Source organism: Lentinus tigrinus (assembly GCF_003813185.1).
Source record: "Lentinus tigrinus ALCF2SS1-7 unplaced genomic scaffold L226scaffold_6, whole genome shotgun sequence".
NCBI classification, from domain to species: Eukaryota; Fungi; Basidiomycota; class Agaricomycetes; order Polyporales; family Polyporaceae; genus Lentinus; species Lentinus tigrinus.
In genome coordinates, this window is record NW_027137915.1 from 112995 (window position 1) to 134123 (window position 21129).

General features: G+C 56.7%; 9 protein-coding genes across 9 annotated transcripts; 8 read left to right on the top strand and 1 right to left on the bottom strand.

The window, feature by feature from the left end:
- Window positions 1-897: 897 nt before the first annotated feature.
- Window positions 898-2057, top strand: L226DRAFT_320814 (uncharacterized protein). The gene is made up of 3 exons (XM_067673877.1): window positions 898-957; window positions 1025-1649; window positions 1779-2057. The coding sequence occupies exons 2-3, from the start codon at window positions 1077-1079 to the stop codon at window positions 1962-1964; spliced, it is 759 nt and encodes a 252-aa protein (XP_067537948.1). The 5' UTR covers window positions 898-957; window positions 1025-1076; the 3' UTR covers window positions 1965-2057.
- A 2399-nt stretch (window positions 2058-4456) lies between these two features.
- On the top strand, window positions 4457-6076 carry L226DRAFT_568468 (uncharacterized protein; the record flags this gene model as incomplete). Its single annotated transcript, XM_067684165.1, has 2 exons — window positions 4457-4923; window positions 5083-6076. The coding sequence occupies 2 exons, from the start codon at window positions 4457-4459 to the stop codon at window positions 6074-6076; spliced, it is 1461 nt and encodes a 486-aa protein (XP_067537949.1).
- Window positions 6077-6624: 548 nt separating this feature from the next.
- Window positions 6625-7433, top strand: L226DRAFT_320831 (uncharacterized protein). The gene has a single exon (XM_067673878.1). It carries the CDS (start codon window positions 6722-6724, stop codon window positions 7193-7195), a length of 474 nt encoding a protein of 157 aa, XP_067537950.1. The 5' UTR covers window positions 6625-6721; the 3' UTR covers window positions 7196-7433.
- Window positions 7434-8153: 720 nt separating this feature from the next.
- L226DRAFT_568469 (uncharacterized protein) lies at window positions 8154-8749 on the top strand (the record flags this gene model as incomplete). Its single annotated transcript, XM_067684166.1, has 3 exons — window positions 8154-8294; window positions 8365-8625; window positions 8693-8749. The coding sequence occupies 3 exons, from the start codon at window positions 8154-8156 to the stop codon at window positions 8747-8749; spliced, it is 459 nt and encodes a 152-aa protein (XP_067537951.1).
- A 225-nt stretch (window positions 8750-8974) lies between these two features.
- On the bottom strand, window positions 8975-9660 carry L226DRAFT_521077 (PR-1-like protein; the record flags this gene model as incomplete). The annotated part of the gene is made up of 4 exons (XM_067678680.1): window positions 8975-8993; window positions 9053-9230; window positions 9291-9362; window positions 9420-9660. 4 exons carry the CDS (start codon window positions 9658-9660, stop codon window positions 8975-8977), a joined length of 510 nt encoding a protein of 169 aa, XP_067537952.1.
- Window positions 9661-10450: 790 nt separating this feature from the next.
- Window positions 10451-12523, top strand: L226DRAFT_321006 (uncharacterized protein). The gene is made up of 2 exons (XM_067673879.1): window positions 10451-10505; window positions 10555-12523. The coding sequence occupies exon 2, from the start codon at window positions 10685-10687 to the stop codon at window positions 12428-12430; it is 1746 nt and encodes a 581-aa protein (XP_067537953.1). The 5' UTR covers window positions 10451-10505; window positions 10555-10684; the 3' UTR covers window positions 12431-12523.
- Window positions 12524-13556: 1033 nt separating this feature from the next.
- On the top strand, window positions 13557-15375 carry L226DRAFT_610711 (MFS general substrate transporter; the record flags this gene model as incomplete). Its single annotated transcript, XM_067686193.1, has 6 exons — window positions 13557-13740; window positions 13799-13843; window positions 13898-13956; window positions 14012-14290; window positions 14356-15258; window positions 15323-15375. 5 exons carry the CDS (start codon window positions 13557-13559, stop codon window positions 15256-15258), a joined length of 1470 nt encoding a protein of 489 aa, XP_067537954.1. The 3' UTR covers window positions 15323-15375.
- Window positions 15376-15730: 355 nt separating this feature from the next.
- Window positions 15731-16256, top strand: L226DRAFT_458555 (uncharacterized protein; the record flags this gene model as incomplete). The annotated part of the gene is made up of 2 exons (XM_067675449.1): window positions 15731-15859; window positions 15927-16256. 2 exons carry the CDS (start codon window positions 15731-15733, stop codon window positions 16254-16256), a joined length of 459 nt encoding a protein of 152 aa, XP_067537955.1.
- Window positions 16257-18294: 2038 nt separating this feature from the next.
- Window positions 18295-18561, top strand: L226DRAFT_424586 (uncharacterized protein; the record flags this gene model as incomplete). Its single annotated transcript, XM_067674623.1, has 1 exon — window positions 18295-18561. A coding segment is annotated over one exon (267 nt), but the record flags the coding sequence as incomplete, so codon positions are not given.
- Between the last annotated feature and the right edge of the window lie 2568 nt (window positions 18562-21129).

A 21129-nucleotide genomic window follows, 5' to 3' on the forward strand; every position in this document is an offset into this window, starting at 1 on the left:
AGCCTGAATGGTAATATAATCTGAGCTTGAATGGTAATAAGGGGGGAGTGAATAAATTAACAAGTATAAGTAAATGAAACAATAAGTAAATAAGAAATAAGCCTTCAGCATAGGAAGCTCTAGAAAGTAGAACCACTTAAGCGGAAATGGATCACCTGAAAAACAAGCAACCACTTAAGTGGTTTGGAATACAGAGACATAACTGCTTCAGCGGAAAGGTGCAACCACTTCAAGGATTGCCTGAAGCGGTCCAGCTAGAAGAATAACCACTTAAGTGGTTGCGCGGTTTCACAACCTCCATAGACACATATAGGAATATGCATTCCAGACCACTAGCCGCCAACGTGAGCTAGTAGAGGAACCAGTTCAGGCATAGAAGAACCGGTGAAGCCTCTGCCGACTTAGAGGGATGGGCAAAGGGTGGTATATGGCCGACAGCATACAGACTACTTACTGAGACTACTACGCGTTTCTTACTGGTCTTATCTTATCAACCGGGCCGATCATATCTCCCATCATCCCCCATCATCCGGCGGAATCCGGCGGAAAGTGCACCATGGTTCAGGTGTTCTCACTGCGCCCGCCAAGACCTGCCAAAACAAGGGCCAGTCTGCCTGAAGGCGAATAATATTCACTGATGGTGCCGGGAGCACTCACCGCGCTCGCAGCTGCGGACGCGAACTGAATGGAGGCCATCACGGAGTCGGCTGCGGTGGTCTCTTCCTCTATTGAGAGTGAGTGATCGCAAGCGTGCCACACAGCTGCGTGCAGGCACAATCGACGCTGCGCGCGGCCCTGCGCCGATGCGGTCAGAATGAGGAATGAGATAAATGGCGAGTGGGGCAGGAGGAGGGCTCGATACTTCTTCGCGTCGATTATCCCCGGTTTACGCGTACGCTCTACCGCAGCTCACTCTGCCACCACACCTCGTTTTGGCAAATATTAGCTTCCCGGCAGGTATGTGCGTCATGCGTGCTTGAATTGTGAATTCACGGTCATGGCTAATCACGTGATGACAACGCAGAACATACAGTATCGCGCAGACGTACCTCCACACACACAATACTACTTGAACCATGATCACCCCTTTCATGATGGACGAGAAGATCCCCGCGCTGCCTCCAAAGGAGGCAAGATACGCCCCGCCCGAATACTCGGCCGTGTTCGCCAGCACCCGCAGTGCGTCCTCGACACGCGCCACATACGCACCGTCGCCCAGCGCGTTCGACACGGCGATGTTCACCCCCGACGTCCTTCGCAGGGCGTCCGCATCTTCGTCCTCCGACTCGTCTTCCTCGTACACCACGCCCGCGTCCACGTCCACGTCCACGCCACCCCTCTCGCCCTCGTCCTCGCGCACCTCCTCCTCCTCGTCCTCCTACCCGCACCCACACCCGCACCACCCCTCATACACCTACTCAAAACCGCACCCCAACCCCGACGCCTACTCACCCACGCACATCCCAACCAAAAAACCGCGCAGCAGCGGCGCGAAAGTCGTGCGCGCAGTCTCGACGGGGCTGCTCGCGATCGTCGTGCCGCCGATCGCGGTCGGGGGCGTCGCGCTCGCCGCGACGGGCGCGGTGCTGTACGGGAGCGGGAAGCTCGTCGAGGGCATCGGGCGCGGGATCGCTGTGGGGCCTGAGATGGTGTGGAAGGCGTACCGCTCGGAGGGCGGGCGGAGGGCGCGGAGGGCGTTTGGTCGCGGGGGCGGGGAGGGGAAGGAGAAGAAGGAGAAGAGGGAGAAGGGGATGGGGATGGGGATGGGAGAGGAGAAGGTGGAGAAGGTGGAGAGAACGACAACGAGAACGAGAACGATAGGCGAGGGGAAGATGGAAAAGGTGGTGGTGAATGAGTACGCGTACGGGAGAGCAGGGAAGCTCAGGAAGAGGGCGGCGAGCGTGCCTTCTACGCGGAGGGAGGTGGATTTGCAGGCGGAGATGGAGATTGCTGCGAGTTATTGAGACCTTGACCGCGTGCTCAGACTGGAAAGGACTTGCATGTGCGTCGGGACTGCTGGAGGACTCATTGTGCGAGTATATGGTATCCCTGGACTTGAGATTCTACGTGACGCTTACTACTACGCAACGTGGACGTCGCAGCTGTCTGATGTCTCCGAAACTGAAGTGCGCAAATAGGACAGCGTCCATTCATACCATCCATGTGCGAGCTGACTTCGCGTCACCATGGGATCCCATCTCCGTGCCCACGTCTCGCGTGCCATTAACGGCAGAGCTTATGCATATTACAGCATAAGCGTATGCACTCCAACTTTCATGAAGCCAAAGAGGATCCAGAAACACCTCTCCGCCGATCACACTGAACCGCGGCCTCCTTCGGAGGACACGAGGAGACTCGGACCGAGATAGACGAGTGCGTACCTGGTTAGAAGACAGTCGGCGGGTGTACGGGCATCGAACCGCAACGCAGTGAATAAGATAGGGCCAGTACAAAATCGACAAGGGGGTCTGATCATGTGACATTGCGCGCTTGAAGCTTATCAACTACCGTAAATGGACTTATGGGTTAAAATTTGTGAGCTGAATCGTTACAGTGTCAGTTGCAGCCCATGGGTACGAAGATTGGGACTGCTGAATGGTTATATAGTAAGATCTACTTACTGGGGAGTGTTTCTGCAGTGTTTAGGGATGGAAAAGGAGGGCTTGTTGCATGCCGTGAGGTGAGCCACCAATACAGCAGGTAAGTACTCCGATTTTCCTTGTTTCATCCATCAAAACAATCTGAATATAGTCGCCTTTATCTAAAAGAAAACAAGAGTGCTGATTGAAATTAGAGGGGGTTGTTTGCGGCCGGGCATGTCAATGGTCCGCTATATGGGAGCAGAGAAGTCGAGCACTTACCCCGAAGGCGCCTTGCTAGGCGCTCAATTGGGTGATAGAATCAAGCTTATAACATTCCAACGACGCACAGTACAAGAAATCGAGAACCTGAGAACTGTAAGTACGGGAATCTTCTCAGGTTCTCTGGTCGCGCTTTTGGCTCAAATGTGCCCAAGGTATTGCTATTTAATTTGCACCCCTTCAGCCCTGCCAAATGAAGCAAAGCGCCCGCTTTAGAGGTCACGTGGCCTAGTCGTTTTGTACTGGCCCTATCTTATGTCTATCATGCATTCGGCGTCTGTAGATTGGTGGCCACCCTCGTGCACCGGTGCGTGCGGGGAAGGCACCGTCTTGCCACAGCCTCATCAGGTCCAGGAGGATGCTCGATCGGATATCGACAACGCGCTCCGACAGTCCGAGATTTGGCTCCGATGATTTAGGGGGCGAACGAGCCAGGCAGGATTGAAGTCGAGACATCGACCGACGACCTGAGTCTCGGTTGGCATCTGGCCACACCGGTATGTAGCCCAGCTGGTACCTGCAGCTGCATCGAGATTGTCAGCTATTCTATTGGACGAAGACAACGAGCGTGAACGAGACGCTACCTCGTTTTCCGGCCGCAGCAAGTCCTGAGAGCGACTGCACGAGCACATACACCAAGGGCGCCGCTGCGTATGGTTTGACATACACTGCATGACATCCTGTGGCGCCGACCGCACCATTTAAAACCTACCGAAAGTGGCAGAGCGAGGACACAAAGCGAGCAGCTTGGCAGTGCGCCCATCGATCTGCGAAACGTAGGGCGGGTTTGTCAGGTTTGCTATGGACTTTCGAACATAGGCGAAACTTCCGCGAGAGAGACATGAGCCGGGTGCCGATGTGTGCCGGAGCAAAATAGAGTTGGGAGTCAGAGAGAGGATCGGCATATGGGATCGGAGCGGAAAGGATTGCATTGAACTGGCGGTGCGTCCAGGATGCTCGAGGGACGGGGGGATATCGGAGGAGGTCCCGTGGGCCTCTGGAGGGTTCATTCGAGAACGTGGGGGTCCTTGGATGGTATAGCGGGCAGGAGGCGACTGCGTGGCCCAGGCATGGCTGGGAAGCGGCGCGCGCGAGACGCGTGTGCGCCGCGGCGCATCGGTATATCGCCAAGATCCCACCTCAGCTCAGCTAGAGGCGCGAGACATGTCGGGGGCAACATAGAAAGAAAGGGACTTGCGGAGGCAGATGCAGATGGAGCCCAGGGGGAGTAGAGAGGAGACCGTGTGACCACCTCTGCTTGATCGTGGCTCAAATAAGGACAACCGAGGTTTTTCGACTTGTACCGTCACGTCCACCGCCTGATAGCAAGATGGACGACCGTGGCGCGTTGTACGGTCGGCAGGCAAGCTCGACGTCTGGTGAGTGTCTGTTATGCGTGTTGTTGGCGTCGGAAACCGGGATATGGAACGAGCAGTGCAGCGGCAGAGGCTGCCGATAAACCGGGCGATTGGAAAGGGAGTCGGACGTGCGTAATGACGCTGTAAGGGACGCCCCTCCGACGCTTGCTCCTCACGCCTCTTCCCTCTTCTACATACTACTCTTTTCTCTTATCTTCTTTTCTCTTCGACACGACCATGTCCTCTCCACCAGCGACCGGGGACCCGACGTCGTCCACCACCCCGCCGGTGTCCGACACCTCTACTTCCACACCCACTCAGGGTCCGTCTTCGCCCTCCTCTTCTTCCTCTCCGGCCTCCTCCACGACTGATACGACTTCACGAACTAACAATCCTCCTCCCTCATCCACAGACACGTCTACTTCCACTACCTCCACTTCCGACACCTCAACAACTGACACAACCACCACTTCCGACACCTCAACTACCACTACCACCTCTGACACCTCCGTCACCACTCCCCCCGTCTCTTCCCCCACCGATACTAGCAGCACTCCGCCTCCTACGAGCGATACATCCTCGTCAGTTACACCAACTGACACCTCGTCAACTGCAGCGTCTACTGGCTCCTCCACAGCCGCAACACCCACCTCCACCTCCTCGTCCGTAGCTCCCACTACCTCAACACAGACAAGTACAGTTATGTGAGTATTGTCGCACACCTTCGTTGTATCGTCCTGCGTGGAACGTAGCAAGTCCTTTAAGCCGCACGCACGCTCCTATGGAAAATCCGCGCGGACAGCCTTTGCTCCTCCACATCCCCCGCCACAATTTTTCTAGTGCTCCGCTGACACCTCTCACAGTGGTACCGATGCCAATGGCTCGCAATACACCTCCATCTTCACCACCACCGTCCTTTCCACTCCGACGATCAGCTCATCCGACAATTCGTCAAGCTCTTCATCACATACGGGAGCCATTGTCGGAGGCGTAGTTGGCGGTGTTGTAGGTGCGGCCATCCTCGCCGCCCTCATCTTCTTCATCTGCCGCCGACGCCGCCAACGCGACGACTTTGACGGCAACTTCGACCCCGACCGTGTCGTTGGCCTCTCGGGTGACAACCGTGGCACGCTCCCAGATATAGATCTAGCCGCGGACAACATCACCCCGTACAACTACACGCCCCCAGGAGGCGGAGGCCAGCAGGGCGTGGGCATGCCCGTGCCCCAACCATCGCCCGGTGGTGCCCCGGACATGCGGCAATACCCAGGCCAGGTCCCCGCGTTCCTCGCAGGAGGCGTTGCAGGCGGCGCCGCAGGAGCAGCGATGGCCCACGGCGCAAAGTCGCAAGAAGGCCGCGCCGCCTCCCCACCCTCCTCCTATTCGCAGCCCACGACGTACTACCCCCAGTCCACGTCCGACCACGGGTACCCCGACTACGCCGCATACGCCTCGTACGCGAACCAGCACCCGAGCACGTCGCCCACGGGCAGCAGCCCCACGAACGCGTCGTTCGGCCCGGGGGTCGGCGTCGCAGCCGTCCCCGGGCGCGATTTCAGGCATCCGTCGCCCGGACCATCGCTCGCTCACACGTCGTACACCGGCCAGACAGACCCGTCCGTCTCAGGCTCGTCGAGCGCCCCGGGGCACATCCCGAGCGCAAAGGAGCGCGAGGCGTTCGCGAACCGCCGCGGCGGCAATCTCGCTGTGGCGAATCCGGACACGGCAGGTGCGGGCCCCGCGTCGTCGGGCGTGGTGCAGCATACGGATGGCGGACGGCTGGACGCTACCCCGGAGGACGCGGAAGAGCCGTCGGAGGTGCCGCCGCGGTACGACACGATTGCGCACGACCGGTGAGTTTGGGGGGAGCTCGTTCCCGCCGTGCTTGCCTGTCGGCGTCGTGTCATTCGCGATCGGGGGAGCGCGGGAGCGTGTGTGATTGGGCTGGGAACGCGCGGCCGTGGGTGGTGTGGAGAAATTTTAGACGTGGTGCGTTGGGATTTGGTGCGTTTGATTGGTGGTGCGCGTGGGCGCATGACGTTGGGGGAGTAAAACAGACCTGTCCGTCGGGATGCGCAGTACGCAGCACGCAGCATTCGGCATTCCCGCGCTCGCGCTTCGACTGCGGATGTTTGGGTCCGCTGTCTGCGCTCTCGTGTTCGTTTTCACTCGACGATGGGTCTCATCGTACCATGATGGCTGCTGTCGTCGTGGTACAGCTTTGTCGGGGTCGGAGCACGGACCGTGCTCCCTCGCGCCGCCACCGTCATCTTCGCCTTCGCCTTCGCCGTTGTTGTCATCCTGCTGAGTGGTACCTCCCCTCCCCCCATTGACCTTTTCCCCGCAATCCCGCAATCCCCGAAAGTCCGAACTCCGAACTCCCTTCCCCCTTCGCCGCTTTCCCTTTCCCTTCCAATCTCACTTGTTACACACTTTTGCACTGGCGACTTCGCCCTTGGCCTTCAGCCTTATCATCATCCATCCCACTCCCTAATAACCACTATGTCTCATATCATGCCCCCTCACGATACACCCCGTGCCCGCTTCCGCCTTCCGCTGCCTTCAGTAGTGCCTGGTGCTAGTGGGACACGTCTGCACGATACCGTACGATACGGACTTGCCCTTACAGATACAGCCATAAGTACCCCCCATACTCCCTTAACTCCCGTACTCCCGTATTCTCATACATCCCGCCCCGTACCGCACAACCACACATCGCACACCGCATTCTACGTCAACCATTGCCCGGCCGTCGCCACTGTCCAGCGTGCTCGGACCTATTTAGTAGTTAGTGTTCACCACCGTCAAACCGTCAACCCGTCAATGTGTATTGCTCAGCGTTTCTGCTCTCTCTCTCTCTCTCGATCGCTCTCGCTCTTAACTCCCCATTTGTATTTTGACCGACTCTTTTCGTTGCCAATACAGAGAGCTGAAGCTTACATTGCGAATTGTGCGCGTGTACTATGCGTGTCGTGAGGTTGCTGGGCCGGCTTAAGCGTTGTGGTGGAGATAAGGTTTTCCTGCACGTCCACATCGAGTTGCGTGCAGATCACGGTGAGTCGACGTCGTGGTACCTACAACTCGAACCTATACTGCGCACTCGTAATGACGTCTTCCTGGATCTACAGATCTCTTCTTGTATCCCCGCATACCCAAACCACTTCAAACATGATCTCGTCGCGCATGACGGTATCGATACATATCGGCGACTCTCGAGTCTCGAGTCTCAGGACGTGCGTCCTCTGGCCCGGCAACCTTGGGAGCGTTCAATTCGTTTGGACTTCAACATGCGACGATTTCGTACTACTTGTGTTTATCACGAACCTCCAGCTGCGACTGGAGAGCGTGAAGACCGTCGGTGCGGAAGAGCATCTACTACATAGCACACACCTGACCGCACGCTCACGGTGAGTTGCATACATATCTGTGATGACTGGTAGTGTCATCTTTTAGGTCTACAGGCTGCAGGTCTATTCCAAGACTGGCGCTGCATCCCCGAATAACGGCAGCTACTATTACGGGACGCATAACCCGGCGACTTCAACTTGAAACATGACCTCCACGTCGATCTTCGAGTTCAAGGTTGAATCTCATCCTCAGACCCCGGTCCGACCACGGCCACGGTACCTCCAGGTCATCTCACTACTCGGCCGGAGATTCGCTACCTCCATTGAGAGACCGCCCTGGGAGTCGAGGGAAAGCTATTTGTGTCGGCCGCTCGTACAGCGTACTACGTACAGTGGCGCGAATCGCCGCGCGATTCGCAGGCAGACACAGTTCGTGCGCCCCCCGCCCGCCTGCAGTGCCAGTCCGGGGATGTGGAGCCTACAAGCTCGGAGGCGGCGTGGGCTGACCTGACGCCTGACAGGTTAGCCTTACTATATAGCAAGGTGACCGGTGGGTACTCGAGTTTGTCTTACCTTCAAGACAGAAGATGTTTGGTAGCCTCAAGATTGCGCTCGCCCTAGCGTGCCTCGCAGCCTCTGCGGCCGCTCAGAGCGTCATCATCGCGTCGTCTATAGCGAACTCCACGCTCCTCCCTGGGGAAACATTCGTCGTGGATGTCGACAGACCAGTGCGTTGTACCCCTGCAACTCGACAGCGCGAGCTAACTAAGCACTAACATCCGGGCCTTCCACCCCCAGGACACCCTCACCGGCTCCCAAGAAGTCGCCATCGCCATCGGGCTGCTATCCTGCGTCGGGCTCGCGCCTCGCAGCCCGGGGATGTGCTACGGCGTCAACACGACAGGCAACATCGGCCGCGTGCTCTTCTCTGGGACGTACGCCCCAACGCTCGTCGGGAACGGCCATGCGGACCTCGCGCAGAACTTCAGCGTGCAGGTCCCGGGCAACTTCCCTATTGGGCCTGCGATTTTGTCGGTTGCGCACTTTGCGTTGATCATCGTGCGTACCATGCATACATACGTTTGCTTTGCGGAGGGAAGTGATGAGCTGATTGGGTTCTGGGTAGGGAACTGAGCCGTTCTTGGAAGTCGTCCCGCAACAGGTGATCGTTGTCGGGACTTGAGCTTGTGATTGGGAGCTTTGGTATCAGGGACACAGGATCTTAATATCGAACTTGAATGATGTGTACTGGCCTCCTCTTGATTATGGACATGTGCATTGAGCGAATCAAATTTCTGGCTTCTCTACTACACGTCCACGCACCCTTCTTGCGGGTGAACGACAGAAATAAGCATGGAGGTAAAGTCCCGCAAGCGGGATCACAGGTTCAACGTGGTCGGCATATCGCTCATACGAAGACGTTCTGACTGCAAGATAGGCGAGATCACTCAGTGAAAACACAGCAAGGGTGAAAACGAGAACATACGGGAACTGGCCGATGATGTTGCCCTTTGGTGAATACTCGCACACATAATACTTGGCGGGGCCGTACTTGGCAGAGAAGATGTTGCTGCAATTCGCCACCGCGCAGCCGACCTGGGTGGTGCCCTTCCAGACCACCTGGGTAAAATGCGAAGGCTGGGGATTGCTGGCATTGTACTGAGCTGCAGCGAAGAAGTTTCGGTGAATGGATCGCATGACGATCCGAGGAAAGGAGCACGTACAAACTTCGTCCGTCCACGACTTGATCGCTGTAGCGATGCCATAACTGCTTCCGGTACCGGCAGCAAGGTTCTCTACACGCGATGGAGGTGAGCTATTCGAGCTTGCAGAGAGGTAGATACGGTACTCACCGCCGTAAGGTCCGAGCTTGCCGCCGAAATGCTGGAAGACGCAGCCGTTGGCCCAGGACTGCGCCTTGGCAGCAAGATCGCTGCTCCAAGTGAGGGCGCTGACACGGTGCTGCGAGCGGACGGTATTGTGGGCAGATAGGTACGCTGAGACATCGCTGGAAGAGGCGTCCCTGGCCACGAGCGGGCCTGCAGCAGCAGCAACGAGGAAGAAGGCGACAGAGAAGAGGGTGGTGAATAGCATATTGGCTTAGCGAGTCGCGGTGAGGATACTATCTCCTGGGTGGCGGAATAGGTTGAAGTCGGAAGAGTACTGAGCCGTTCTTGTTCTTCACCCAGGGCTTATACTCACCTGAAGGTCCGCCAGACCTCGGAAAGAATGACAGCATGTTCATGTGCGCTGCACCGGTCCTCGTGTATGGAGCTCCCGCTGCTTCCGACTCGAACTCCATGCGGGTGAACCCCTATCGTGACGCCGGTAGCCACTCTCCGGAGAAAGACGCGACGACGTACGCATACGCGTTGTATATTTGTACTTGAATCGGGCTAGTATATGAGTTCTGTAGGGTACGCTCGAGTTAGTGAGGGTCCAGGGACGAGATCGAAGGCGGAGCAGGTTTCATCCTGGCGCATTATTAATAGCACTCAACTCACCTCGGACGACTTTTCCGGTCGAAGACATCGCATCCTAAGTTCACCTTGACTCTGCTACCGGTAGTCATATACACAAATTGAATGGTCGATGTAGCTAGATGATCCCTTCGGAAGTATGTCCGAGACAGCTGCGGACGGTACGCCGCCAACGAAACCAGTCAGTCGTAAGCCATTGAATATGCAGACATGCCCGTGTCCCCGTAGTTCTTACCTTGATACCTGATTCGCCCATAGGAAATGAGAGCCTAACGTTGAGTCGTGTAACTCGTGTTGTCAAGAGTGAAGCACAAGTGCCGTAGCGCCGGCAGACGAGGAGCGGTCCTTCGTAGCGCCCATGTGGCGTGAAATCAAACACGTTGTTTCTGAGCAACCACCGAGGTTGCACTGTTCCACCTCAGCTCTAGAAATCTGAAGGTTGAACCCGGGTTTCATCAGGTATGTATTAGATGTCATGAACGTTCATATGACGCTCAGCTCTCCTTAGTTCAGGGGAAACACGTTGTACCATCCTGGACGGCTACATCTCCGCCACAAAACGCAGGTGAACCTCAGACGATCCCTCAGCTTGCGACTATCCGCTGATCTTGCATGGTAACGGTAATAAAGTCGTCGGAATGGCGACCCATGACACTCACAGCTCGGTTGGTGCGGCGGAGAATGGAAGCGGAAGTCCTAATAGATTCCGGACCTCTGCGCTGCAAGCTACGGCACTCCGTGATATCGAGAATTTTCAGAACAAAATCAAACACTACGAAGGGGAGATAAGAGCACTCCGCGAGCACTACATTCCCAAGGCGAAGTTCGCCTACAACTCGGGATCCCCCATCAACCAGCTCCCCATCGAACTACTCATGCTCATCTTCCGCGCCGTCGGTCCTCGTTCCAGCCCAGCTGACGGTATCCGGCTGACCCATGTATGCCGTTCCTGGCGTTCGTTGATTCACGATACACCAGTCTTTTGGTTGGACTTTCTCGATTCGGACGACAAAATTTTCGCTCTCAATAGCGCGGACTATTCGATAGTTCTCCACGCACTTGAAAGGTCCGCGCCCGCTACCAATGTCAGCTTTTCTTTGATGGGTGCATTTCTCCCCTCTATGGAAACGTTTCCGATCCATCTTTCGCGCATAACCTCCCTCTGGCTCGACTGCTCCGGATCCAGAAATCGCAACGTGCGACCGTTCTTCAACCTCCAGATGCCTCAATTGGAAGAACTCACATTATGGATGTGTTGTCGTTACATGGCCAATCGTCCCGTCGACCCAGAGGCCCAGGCTAGCGCACGTTTCCCCAAGCTTCGATATCTCCAGACGAATTGCACCAAGTACTCACTCGGATGGATCAGCCCAACGACTCGTTATATCTGGCTTGGTGCCAGCCGAGACGACGTTGATGCCAAATCTGAGCCAGCAAAGTGCTGTCGTTTGCGCTCTCTACACCAGCTCATGGAAGTGCTCTCCAAATGTCCCAACCTCACGCACCTGAGTCTTGACAGTTGTCTCCCGCCCTCCGCTATGTCAGGACAGCTCCCTCTTTTGGCGCTTCCTGACCTAGCGTACCTCCACCTTCGCGACAAAACGGATGTCGTTCGCTCGATTGTGGAACACTTAGTTCTACCAGAGTCAACAGAGGTCAGCCTCGCATCTAAGTCGAAAGCCCCTTACGAGGCACTTTCCGAACTCCTCCCCACGGTATACCCCGTATCGGTTCTTTCCCCAATTCATCACCTGGCCGTCGAGGTTGGAGATATCAGCCACGAGCAGTGCGCAAGGTATTCCGTGCGTGGCGGAACGTCGGACGACGCGGACGAAGATCGACTCTCATTACACTCGGTCAACATGCAGTTCGAAGTTGTCGGCGACGGTACCAACGGCAAATTCGATATGTTCAGGTTCTTTCAAGGGTTTACGTCGATATTTCCGCCGTCGTCGATTACCACCCTCAAGCTCTCGTGTTACGACCCCTTTCGCGACAACGGTGGATTCACCTACATCCTCCGATACTACCCTCATCTTACCCACCTCAATCTTGTCCTCACAAGTCTCGAGAGCGTCATCGAGGCCCTAGCACAGGATGGGGTCGTTCCGCATCTGCAGAAACTGGAGGTCGAGGCTATCATCAGGGGCAGCCAGTACTCTTCCGCGCACGATGTCATCGTCTCTGCGCTGGAGGCGCGTGCTTCTGGCGGGCGATGTATCCAGTCATTCTCCTTTTCCGAGCGGGCCTTCAGGTTCAACCCTCACGCAGACCTTCCGCCTCCGATGGCGGCTCATCTCATCCGGCGATTGGCCAGCATAATTCCCCACATCTCTATTTATGTGATCCGGAATGGGAGTAAGACTAGTGTAAAACCAGAGTAGACTAGTCCGTCCCCTCAATTTGCCTCCACAATGTCCCGTTCAACTCCTCCTGCACTCCAATCTCTCGTACTGGCATCCACTGCAACCTCACGCGCGTTGTTCTTGGTATCTTGACCCATCTTGTCGTATCTACCTACTACATGCAACCATGTCCATCTGCAATCTCCGTGACCAGGTCAAGCGATGCTAGGTGGGCTCCCTCGTAACGAGTCTTGCCCTTAGCACCATTGGACTACGGGGAGCATCGCGTGAGGACTGCCTATGCATAATTACCCAGACTATGCTGCTGTAAGAAGTGGGAATATTATTCAGAAGCTAGCGCAACAGGCAGCATGTACAGCGTGTCCGAGGGTTCAGCGCACTTCATTATCATATAGTATTTGCTAGACTTCGGTGGGCGGTAGTGCGGACACCCTGAACCGGACCCCGGGCCTGGCATGACTCATAGTGACTATTCACAGTGTGTACTGAGGACGCGGCGACTTTGCTAACTCGAGACCGAGAGCACCATGGATCAGAGCAAAATCGGAGATTCAGAGTTGATGGGGTTTTGTCGGACTTCGCGGCATACTCCGGAAGCTTGCCTTTTCGATTGAAGCGGAGCTTTGAATCAGGGCGATTCGCTTGAACTTGGTACCTACCACCAAAGACAACCAACCACTCGAATTGTGTGCGTACTCGTGCTATCAGCCTCTAGCAGGTAGCCACTACTCATCAGACCCTGACAGTTGGACTCTCACAGAAAATGCGCAGCCTTATGGAGCAACGCCTCGGGGACCTGTACGCAAGGCACGATGAATCACGACATCTGTGACTACGAAGGCGCAAGCACTAGCTTTCTCCCGCGACACCAACGATACCGGCTGCCGATGCCATGGACACTCCGCAGAGACTTGACACCATTCACATAATTTCTGATGTTAGAACAGATAGCATGTCAGCGCCAGCACGACCTCGCATCTGCGGTGCGATATCGATTCGTGGGGAGGGAAGAACCTCGACGAGCTCTTAAGCCTCCACCTTGACTTCTCGTGTATCTCTTCCACTCGTGTCGATCTCCTCGCTCGCGACGGGAAAGCTACGCGCCCACTGCTTCCTGTGCTTCTTCGCACCCTCCTGATACACCATGAGCTCATCTGGGGACGAGAAGCAGGGTGCCACGACCAACCACCCGCGCTCGCTGTCGCGATCCGAGTATGATCTTCAATTAGATGGAGTGAAGGAGAATGCGCTGCTGAGGAAGCTCGACCTCCACTTGCTCCCTGCGGTCTCCCTCCTCTACTTGCTTTCCTTCTTGGATCGTAGCAATGGTGCGCTTTATGCTCCACATTCTCCCCCATCGGCTTGTGCTGAATACAATTTCCTTAGTGGCGAATGCCAGGCTTGACGGCCTGACAACCGACTTACACATGAGTAAGTTCAGAGTGATGAACGCGATTACGCTGCGCTAATATATTCTCCCGCCAGCTGGCAACCAGTACTTGACCAGCTTGACTCTCTACTTTATTGGCTATGTCCTCTTTGAGGTGAGTTCTCATTGCCTCGCCGGCCGCAGACTACGATGCTGAATCCGATGACCAGATTCCATGCAACGTCATCCTCAAACGTACGACGCCGCGGCTGTGGCTACCCACGCTGACAATGCTATGGGGTGTCGTCGCGACGCTCATGGGAGTCACGCAGAATCTCTCAGGATTCTTTGCTGTGCGGTTCTTCTTAGGTGTGACCGAGAGTGGCTTGTTTCCTGGTGTCGTATTTTACCTGAGCATGTGGTACAAGCGACATGAGCGGGTTTACAGAGTAGCGCTCTTCTTCAGCGCGGCGAGCCTAGCAGGCGCATTCGGTGGAATCTTGGCCTATGTATGTGTCTCTTACCGGGAGCGGAGCGGAGGATTGTGAACAGTGAACTGACCAGCTTCTCACAGGGCATTGGCAAGATGTCTGGCGTCGGGGGCCTGAATGGCTGGCGCTGGATTTTCATCATCGAGGGCATCTTGACCGTCCTGGTAGCCCTCACGGCCTACCTGTTCATCTACGACTATCCTTCAACGGCCCCATTCCTCTCCGAGCCCGAGCGCTGCGCGATCCAGTCCCGCCTCGCCGCCGACTCTGACGCTACAGCAGCAGAGCCCTTCTCTTGGGCAGCAGTCGGTCACGCGCTCAAGGATCCCGAGTGTTGGCTGTACGGATTGACGTTCCACACGCTGTCACTACCCCTATACACCCTCTCGCTCTTCCTTCCGAGTATCATCAACGCGCTCGGCTTCACCGCCGCGAATGCGCAGCTACTCTCCGTCCCTCCATACGCGCTCGCTACCATCCTAACGATCATCATCGCCGTCGTGTCCGAGAGGCTGCAGCGCCGCGCGCCCTTCATCGTCGGGAGCAGTCTGCTCGCCGTCATCGGGTACGCGATCCTCATTGGCAACAAGGATCCGACCGGGCGCCCGGGGATCTCATACCTGGGGACCTTCTTCGCGGCCGGAGGGATCTACCCCGCGACTGCGCTCGCGCTCAGCTTGCCGGCCATGAACGTGGTCGGACAGACGAAACGCGCCACCGCGACGGCCATGCAAATTAGCGTGGGGAACCTGGGCGCTGTGCTCGGTACGCAGCTGTACAGACCCGCCACTGCACCGCGCTACGTGCTCGGCCACTCATTCGCACTTGGGTATATGAGCGCAAACGTGGTAGTTGTTAGCATCTTGTGGTGGTTGCTGGCTAGGGAGAACGCAAGGCGGGAGGCCATCGCGCCTGGGGCGAAGCTTGATGATGGGGAGGAGCCGCTCAAGAATAGCGGCGACGTTAGGTGGCGGTTTAATACCTAGGTGCGTCGAAGCAGTATTCGCAGCGTATCCTTGTGACTAACATCGACTTCGTCCCTCATATTAGGCCTATGATTCTCGTTCACAGTGTACTTGTGTTATTCTATGGCCTCGAAGCTGGCATGCCGCCGACTGATATCACTGTTTCAATTGGCCTTGATCTTCCTAAACGCGAGCTCAGCCACAAGGGCGCTGCGACGTGACATTGAACATACCCGCACTGGGCGTTGTGCTATGGCATTGTATACCCCGCTAGGGCCAGCCACCGCCAGGTCATCATTGCATTCCGGTAAGTTGCATAATTTAGCCATTGCCCGACGTCCGGTGCGTCATCCCCTACAATGATTCGCGCCCCCTAGCCCCATCCTACCTAGCCTTAGACGAGTATATAGCAGGCACACCGCGTATGTCCCAGCAGACTCGCTATTCCAGACCCCTCCCTTCCTGTAGCGTCGCTCAACATTCACTCCGAATCATGAAAGCTCTCTCTATTGCTGCGCTCCTCGCTAGTCTCGCCGCGGCTCAGAATGTGGTCATTCATGCACCGCCTCCCCACACCACCCTCTCCCCTGGTCAAAGTTTCACGGTCGAGGTTGACCGACCTGTACGTTCCTTCAGTCTCGCCTAGTTCCTGCGTCCGTGCACGACTAACACCTTTGCTCATCATATAGAACAGTCTCACGAACTCCCTGGAGGTCTTAGTCGGCATCGGTCTGATTAGTTGCGTCGGACGTGCGCCTCCAGGCACGTGCGACGGCTTCAGCACCACAGAGCAGTTCGGCACGGTGCTCTTCGCTGGCCCATACAACCCCGTCCTCGCTCCCGGCACTGGCGCCCTCGTGCAGAACTACACCGTGACGGTCCCCAGCGACTTCCAGAAGGGACCCGCAGCCCTGTCGGTCGCGCACTTCAACTTCGTCGGGGTACGGTCGCACTCCCTACGAGCGCAGCACGCTAACGTGTCTTCTAGGCCCTCTTCTTCCCTAGTCTCGAAGTCTTGAACGAGACTGTCATAATCCAGTAGTGCACCGACGAGCCATGTTGTCATATCATCTCAATCGTAAGCTCTCTCTTCCATTCAATCAATCCAGCTCGACACCTGGATGCATGCACTTCCACCATTGGCGCACCACAGGTATGGAGTGTTGAAGTCCGAGGATGAGGACATCGAGGAACAAGGACAACTCGAGCGTCTTAGGACGCTAGTGTATCTTACGCTAATCGGACGTACAATATTTACTTACTTTACTTACTCTCATTACTTACGCGTTTCATACTCCGCGGGCTCGCCTTCACTTCGCCCGCGTTCCCTCTCCTTTTCCTCAGTCGTTCTTCCGCCCGACTGAGCGTCGCTCACGCTGACACTTCATTAGGTTATGAGCCCTGCTCGCCTATGACAGCGAAGCTCATCAAGTCGACATCGGAACTTCGTACTCACCTGGATCCTCTCGGAATCTCTTCCTCTCTCCCACACTCTGTGCTTCTGCCTCCTGATCTACTCCGATGTCCACCCAAGTTGGCTCTCCCAAGCCCAGCCAAACTGCCCTTCCCGCGTCGTCTTCTACCGCCCGCGATTGGGAACTTCCATCAGGCATCAACAACCTGCTTCCCAAGGAGACGCTGGCTAACGAAGATGGATACCGGGCATGGGCGGTCTTGATGCAGGGCGCGTTGGACTATGCCATGCTGTGGGACATTGTAAGTGGCTCAGTATCCTGTCCTACAGACCCGGATGGAGCACTCGTTTGGAAACGGAAGGACGCGGCTGCGAGGACGCTCATCCTCCGCACGCTGTCGCAGTCCGTGATGACCGCCGTCGAACTTCAGACGACGTCACAGGGGTACTGGACGACGTTGCAGCAGCAATTTTCGCGCACGTCTCTCACCTCTGCCGTCTCTTGGTTCCGGTCCCTCGTCACCCCTCTGCCGTCCATCCAGTCCCTTGACGACCACATCCGCGCATTCCAGGACGCTGTCGCCCATCTGCAGGCTGCTGGTCTCGCTCTCCCTGAGCAGATCGCTGCCGGGATCTTTCTCTCGACTCTTGTCGATCGAGATGGTGAACCCACGCAATGGGCTGCGTACACGGCCAAGGTCACGCTCACCGCTGCAACGACGCTTAACGAGGTCGTCGCCGATACTCGCAACGAGCGTCACCGCATCCTTGGACCAAAGCCGTCTTCCTCAGTCTCCGGCGATACTGCGCTGTTGAGCATGGAGACAGCTTATGCTGCGATCGAGCGCGACCATCGCTCTCGCGGCTCCAAGTGGTGTCGCAACTGCTCGAGCACCGGCCATTGGTCCTCGGAATGTCGCAAGGGCAAGGGCTCCCAGCCGAAGAAAAGAGGAGGGAGATCGAAGAAGAAGGAGCAGTCGAACGTAGCACAGGACGACGACGATGGGTCGACAGATGAACAGTCGCACTTTGTACACTCGGAATACGTCCTATACACCGCTGTTGACAACTACACCCCACATGCGGCCTCTCTGCCCTCGTCTGGTCTTTCCCCCAGCTCCGCTCTTGATGCAGGTCGCATGGACTGCGCGTTCATTGCTAGCACCCGCTCGAGCCGATCTGGAGTAGTCGTCATCGACTCTGGGACCTCCTCGCACGTCCACTCTGTCCAGTCGGATTTCGTCAACATCTCGAAGAAGTCCAGCAATATTCGCGGCTTCGGAAATGGCAAGACGGTCGTAGCTGGCCGCGGTGAAGCACAGCTGCTTGCGAGCATGCCCGACTCCCGCAGTTGCTCCCGTTTACGCCTCAAGGATGCCTGCTATGTTCCGAACACCTCACCGAGCCTCATCTCCGTTTCGCGCCTCGATAATGCCAACTGCTACACGCTTTTTGGCGAGGGTCGCTGCGTCACGTTTGAGAAGAGCGATGGTGGTGCGCTTTTGCGCAATGCTCTCGCCAGCAAGGTTGTTCTTACAGGTTCCTTGGGTCCTGACCGCCTCTATCACCTGGACGTCCCGACCGACACTGCTCACCTTGCATCCGAGCATCCACACACTCGTCTTCAAGCTCTACATGGCAACCTCGCCCATCTCAGCTATCCCGTTCTTCGGACGATGGTTCAGAAGGGTCGCATCTGCGGGGTCAAACTCACGAAGGCCGAGCTCAATGCTCCACCTCCTCCCTGCCCGTCGTGTATCAAGGGCAAGATGACACGCGCTTCGTTCCCGCTCTCCACGAGTGGTCGACCGAAGTGCATCCTCGCCTATGTTTCCACTGACCTTTGGGGCAAAGGACAGGTCGAAACTCCGAGTGGGAAGCGTTACATGATGACGTTTACCGACCACTGGTCGCGTTGGCTCTGGGTCGCATTTCTGCGGAACAAGTCAGATGCATTCAAGGCCTTCAAGGAGTGGCTTCTCCTCGTCGAACGCGAGACAGGAGAGAAGCTCTCGACTCTTCGTGCCGACAATGGTGGCGAGTACGTATCCCAGGAGTTCAAGTCATTCTGCAAGGCCAATGGCATCCGCCTTGAGACGACCTCCGCTCGCACTCCGGAACAAAACGGCATTGCAGAACGTCAAAACCGCAGCGTTTTCGAGCGCGTGCGTGTTGTTCTCATTGAGTCTGGGCTACCGCTATACCTCTGGGCCGAGGCGGCCTGCTATGTCGTCTACACGAAGAATCGCAATCCCTCTTCCGCTCTCGATGGTCTCTCTCCGTTCCAGGTTCGCTTTAGACGACCTCCGGACGCATCCTTCCTCCATCGCTTTGGTTGTCGAGCTTTTGTCTACAACGATCGTCCTGATCGCAAGAAGCTCGACCCTCGTGCGCATGAGGGAGTGTTCGTGGGCTATGCCGATTCTCAGAAAGCCTACCGCATCTACTTCCCCTCCTCACGGAAGCTGGTCACGTCCATCCATGTCAAGTTCAATGACGATGTGAACGGATTCTCTGGGCTTTCGTCCGAGGGGGAGAAGAACTATGATTCGCTTTTTGAACTCGACGACGAATCACCGACCAGCGGCCGCAAGCCCAACACTACGGCTCCTCCAGTGGTCCCTCCATCTCGTCCTGCCTCCGCTCCACCTGTCCCACCTCCTGTGCCTGATCCACCACCAGCTCCACGACCTCGAGGACGCCCCAAAGGCTCCAAGAACAAGAAGGGTGGTGAACCAACACGCCACTCCGCTCGTGTCCTCGAGCGACATGCTGTGGCCGAAGCTCCTGCGGAAGCGGACCCCGTTCCTGCTCCTGCAGTAGAAGATCCGGTCGCACATGGTCCAGGGGGAGTAGGACACCCCGTCGAAGTCGAAGAAGTCCCGGACGAAGGCGATTCCCTTGGCTCTGAGCTCACGGAGCTCTCGGATGACGACGAGACATCCCTCCTCCTCGACCACTCATTCTCAATCTCAGGCGACGAACCGCGGACGTATGAGGAGGCGATGGCTTCGCCTGACGCGCTCGAATGGGAAGCAGCCATGCGCAAAGAGCTCGAGTCGATTGCCACGCTCGACAGCTTCAAGTTGACGAAATTGCCTCCCGACCGGAAGGCGATTGGCTCGAAGTGGGTCTTCCTGGTCAAGCGCGATCCCGAGGGCAATATCCTACGCTACAAGGCTCGTCTCGTCGCTCAAGGGTTCACTCAGCAGCCCGGGATCGACTTCAAGGAGACTTTTGCACCTGTGGCCAAGCCGGAGTCTATCCGTGCGATCTGTGCATTCATTGCTCAGTGCGATGGAGCTGCGCAGGTTGTCGACGTTGACTCCGCTTTCCTCAACAGTGAGATCCCAGAAGAACAAGAGGCATACGTCAAACAGCCTCCGGGATTCACTCAGAAGGGACAGGAGTCGCTCGTCTGGCTCCTGCGCAAGGCTCTGTATGGACTCAAGCAATCCGGCTACCTGTGGTACCAGAAACTCAAGTCGATCCTCGTCGGACTAGGCTTCAAGGTCTGCCGGTCTGACCCTTGTGTCTTTTTCAGGTTCCGTTCGGACGACTTCTCCTTCATCACTTCACATGTCGACGACCTCGGGCTCTTCTGTTCCAAGCAGAGCGTGGTCAATTCACTCAAGAAGGAGATCGCTCAGCATGTCCCCATCAAGGACCTTGGCGACATCTCACTCCTCCTCGGCGTGAAGGTGACACGCAACCTTCGTGCACACACGATCTCGTTCTCTCACACACACAAGATCGACGCTGCGCTGAAGGAATTCGGATTCCAGGATGTCAAGCCAGTCGCCTCTCCCATGGCCCTTGGGGTGCGACTGACTGCCGCTCAAGCACCGCGCTCAGAGGCCGACGTCGCGTTCATGCGGAACGTCAAGTTCATGTCGGCCGTCGGGACGCTCATGCATATCGCCATTCACACTCGTCCGGACATCTCCAAGGCTGTACAGAATGCCGCGCAGTTCATGGCCAACCCGGGAAAGCCGCACTGGATCGCCATCAAGCGCATCTTCCAGTACTTGAAGGCGACACGCGACTTCGTCCTGACGGTCGGCGGCGATGGTCCTACAGCCCCTATGGCATACTGCGACGCTGACTGGGGCAACGATCCTGACTCTCCTCGGTCGACGTCCGGATATGCGATCTTCATTGGCCGCGGATGTGTGTCTTGGTCTGCCAAGAAACAGACTGTGATTGCGCTGTCTACGGGTGAGGCCGAGTACTACGCCGGCACCCACTGCGGACGCGAAGTCCTGTGGATGCGTCAGCTCCTACGTGAACTCCATATCCTCCCCTCTCCTCGTCCTCCTCCTACCCCGCTCCGGATCGACAGCACAAGCGCTATACGAATGATCAATAATCCGGACGAGGTCAGTAATCGCACGAAGCATGTCAATATCGCGTACCATTGGATCCGCGAGGCCGTCCGTTCCAAGCACATGGAGCCCGAGTACATCCCCGGCGAGGAC